Raw genomic sequence first — 4,573 nt, forward strand, 5'->3', positions numbered from 1 at the left:
CTCACGGGACTCAAAAAGATAGGGTGGACTCATGTGATCCTAATTCTATATATATATATATATATATAGCTAGTAAAAAAAATTGTAATAGCAACAATTAAGCTTTAAATCACTTAGCACTTGTAAATTATTTTAAAAAAAATGTATACCATTAATCCTTTATGACGATATCCGGGTAGAGGACTATAGAAGGTTCAGTCAACCAAGTTTCGAACCAAGGATGACCTCCCCAACTATGTAATTACCTGGCCAAAAGTCCCGAGCGTGCACGCCCCTCAAAGAGCTTACCTCAAAGAGGAGGATCAGAAGGCGGGGTTTCGATCAACTAACCCCCCTTCGGACACCGTATAGGAGTTCCTGTCCGTGGAAACATCCTACCCCTCTACCTCATGAAATCCATAAAAGAAGTAAAATTTGATTTCCAAACTTAAAGCATTTCACATATCCATCCGCTCAGAAAAATAGAAATAAGCGATAAATTTTTCAAAACAATACTCTCCATTAGTTTTATCTACCACTTTAAAAATCAAAAGACAGCTCCAACTCCATTAGTAGTAAATAACTGACTTCAAACCATTTCGACATCCTTCTTTGTAAAATATTATATCAATACATAAATACGGAAAATACTCTCACAAGCACTATGTTATAGTTTTATAAAATGACAAGCATTTTTCTTACCTTATCGGAAAAAGGGAACTTCACAAAAATGACCGCAACTCCTAGAACTCCTCGGCTACAAACTCGGAATCTACACAATATATATATACATTTCATATCAATATACATAAGCTAAATAATCCAACCTATGTGAACACTCACGATCTCTAAACCATTTATAAATCCAACCTCCTTTTTTTTTACAAGAAAGTTTGTATACATTCTTTAAGAAATAAATTAACCAAAAACTTAGCTTTAAGATCCATGTTTATGTCATAGTCATATCAAGCTTACCTTCCATCAATTTTTCATAAATTTTCCTTACTAAATAGCAAAGCATGAATAGATAAATCAAAGACTAATGCACACATTTTCAGCACAATTCAAATTCTGTCCAGCTCTTACTAAAGCAGCTCCCCAGACCAAACGGTATATTGAAAATTTTCCAAACTTTTTGTACACGTTCTACAGTTCATTACCTAAAATTTCATCTCTAAAAGTCATCCTCCAATTCTGCACAGATTAATAACTAAAAATTCATCAAAGTTACAGCAATTTCATTACCCCCAAAATTCAATCAACCATGTGCTTAGTTCATACAATAAATCCCAATTTCGACCTAATCAATCCATACACAAAATTAACAATCATAAACAAGCAAGTATAAGACTAATTCTTATTTGTTATACCTTATCTAACATTATTAACAAAAACGTCACAAAAGCCCTTTGATTGAATAGTTCATACAAATCATAACAACAATCAAAAAATAATGAAATTTTCATGCTTTAATTGACAAATACTACTCTAACTAACTACAATTAACATGTATAAGTAATAGATTATGATTAACTTACCGAATTAAAGAAGATTTAAGAGCAAAAGTGCCAACAAAAGATCAATTAATCTGATTTCCTCTTCTTTTCTAATTTTTTCTTCTTCTAATTAAGGTTTGTGTATTTTTGATGGTGAGCATGTGTTTTTCTTCAATGATCAGTAAAGCTATGCTAAAGACACGTTATGTGTCGATTCATTTTTTTTATTATTACGGTTTCGGTTAATACAATACGGGTTACTTTGTCGATCCGAGTTAATAACTTACGTCACTTTTATTAATCAGTCAGTTTCATGTAATACTAAATTATCTCATTTTATTTATAACCGTAACTTAGACCATTACACTTACCATTAATTTACGGTTTCCTTTATTAATCATTATCAAATTATACCGGGTGTTATAGTAATGCTCCAACCTACACATGTTCCTGCAATCCCAGATGCTGTAAATGAGACCAGAAATAGCCGCCATAACCACCAGTTTTTTCAATAATGATCTACATCTCCATCTAATGAGCCAATCCATCAAACTACCCTGCCACTGAATCTGTAACCATGTTTGCAAGTGCATCAGACAATTCATATTGAATGGACAGTCAAAAAACATATGGCTATGCGTTTCCTGATGCATCCTACACAGATAACAATCACCATCAGTGATGACACCAAATTTCTGCAATCTCTCCTAAGTTAAAAATCTCTGCTGCACATAAATCCAGGTAATGAAGTTATGTTTAGGTACAGAGACTCTATTCCAGACCATAGGCACCCAGTCCTTCTTTGGATGATAACCAAGTAACCATTGATATGCCACCTGTATAGAATATTTTCCATTCCAAGTACCATTCAAGAAACCTGGTTTAAGAGTGTCTTTGACCTTGTAAATTTGTCTCCAAGTCCAGCTGGAATTCTGAGAAGGTTCATACATCCATCAGTCACGTTGCTTTATATAAATGTGATGCACCCATTGAACCCAGAGACTATCTTTCTTCTTATGAATCCACCAGGCATACTTTCCTAGCAAAGCAACATTCCAAAGATGACAATTAATAATACCCAATCCCCCATGTTCCTTAGGTAAACAACAAGTCTCCCAAGCTAGCGGAGGAGCATGCTTAAACTCAGCATAACCTGCCCAAAGATAGTTCCTGCAGATGCTCTCCACCTTATGAAGAACTCCCTTTGGCAATAAAAAGATCCTAGCCCAATAAGCATGCAACTGAGTCAGTACTACCTTGACCAAGACAAGCCTCCCAGCATAGCTTAGGTGTTTAGACCCCCAGCCTCAAATCCTGGCCACTATTTTGTCCACCACTCTATTATAATCAGCAATACTCAGCCTCTTGGACGATATTGGAACACCCAGGTACCTGAATGGGAACTGCCCCAATTTGAACCCACCAAGCCTGACAATCTGGGAAGCTAAATTGGCATCAACTCTATTCAAGTAAACATCTGACTTGGCTTTATTCATATACAGACCTGATGCTTCAGAGAAAGTCAGGAAAGCTCTCAATAAAATTGTGATAGAGTCCACATCAGCCCTGCAGAATAACAGCAAGTCATCTTCAAAAGCAAGGTGGCTAAGCTTCAATCCTCTACAAAGAGAGTGATACTTGAACTCAGGTTTCTCAGTAACCACTCTAAGAATTTGTGTTATGTATTCCAAACAAATCATGAAGAGTAAAGGAGACATGGGATCCCCTTGTCTTAGTCCCCTTCGCCCCTTTAAATAACCAAATTGTGACCCATTCAGAGAGATGGTGAATGAAGGTGTGGTAACACACACCATTATCTAATTGATCATCTGAGCTGGGAACTCAAGTGCAACCAGCATATCTCTAAGAAAGGCCCATTCAATAGTGTCATACGCCTTTTTAAGATCAACTTTGAGCATAGCTCTTGGTGTGCAACATTTCCTTCCATAAAGCCTCACCAAATCTTGACAAATGAGGATGTTATCAACAATCTCCCTATCTTTAACAAACGCACTCTGATTTATATTAATGAGGTCAACCAGCAATCCAGAAAGTCTTTTACAAATGATTTTGGAAATACATTTGTAAATGACATTGCAACAAGCAATGGGACGAAAATCTTGAACAGAACTGGGACAGTCCACCATAGGAATTAGAGTAAGCACAGTTGCATTAATTTGCTGTAGCAACCGTAATCTTCCTCTCTACTGTAAATACACATGATAGTTGTTCATTGAAAATAAGCTTTTCGAAATATAAAATTCCTTGCAAACAATTTTGAGTTTATTTCTAATCAGTTATTTTATTGTTTTGCATTTGAAAATCTTTACCAAAAGTCGTGCTCTTTAATTTTCATATTATTCTTAAGGTTACGTTATAAGATAATAGTACTTCATATTGTTTCTTACTCGTTCAACTATGTGAACACTTAGAAGAACAATCAAGTGCTTTCTTAGTAACTTAAGATAGTCAAATCGAATATCTAGTGATATTCAAATTGAGTTATAACTAGAGTTAGTTATACGAGTTGGGTTGATAATTTTGTAATCCGGAGAAAGCTACTAAAATTATTAATCGAGAATCGTGGACGTAGGCTCGAGAATCGTGGACGTAGGCTTCGACGTGTGAAGCTGAACCACTTCAAAACTATGTGTCTTTGCAGTTTTCGTTTCTGTTCATTTCATTATGTTCACAATCACTTAGTTAATTAATTATAGTTTAATCAATAAACTTTAAGTAATTAATTGTATTGAAATAAAATAAAAAGTGGGCATAAGTGTTTAAATACTCAATTCATTCCCCCCGAGTATTTCGACTGTGATAGACTCTTCAAACTCTTTACACCAACTCTACCCACTATGCCTACCTCCACGACATGGTCTCACGATATCGTATCCTCCACATTATAGTCTCTCGACACTAACTCCATACACTTCCAAATACCATCTACCAACGCCGCTAGCTTCGTCTCACTAACATATTATCCACTAGAAAACCCAATATCAAGACAATCCACCAAGCAAGATCAACCACCAAACGGAATGTTACATTCTACCATCCTTAAAAGAACTCCGTCCTCGAAGTTTACTTACACTCAT

At 35.5% G+C, this 4,573-nt stretch overlaps 1 protein-coding gene across 1 annotated transcript; it reads right to left on the reverse strand.

The window, feature by feature from the left end:
- Positions 1–3,292: 3,292 nt before the first annotated feature.
- Positions 3,293–3,622, reverse strand: LOC141617708 (uncharacterized). The gene has a single exon (XM_074434875.1). The coding sequence runs from the start codon at positions 3,620–3,622 to the stop codon at positions 3,293–3,295; it is 330 nt and encodes a 109-aa protein (XP_074290976.1).
- Positions 3,623–4,573: the final 951 nt, after the last annotated feature.

Source organism: Silene latifolia, chromosome X (genome assembly GCF_048544455.1).
Source record: "Silene latifolia isolate original U9 population chromosome X, ASM4854445v1, whole genome shotgun sequence".
Lineage (NCBI taxonomy): Eukaryota > Viridiplantae > Streptophyta > Magnoliopsida > Caryophyllales > Caryophyllaceae > Silene > Silene latifolia.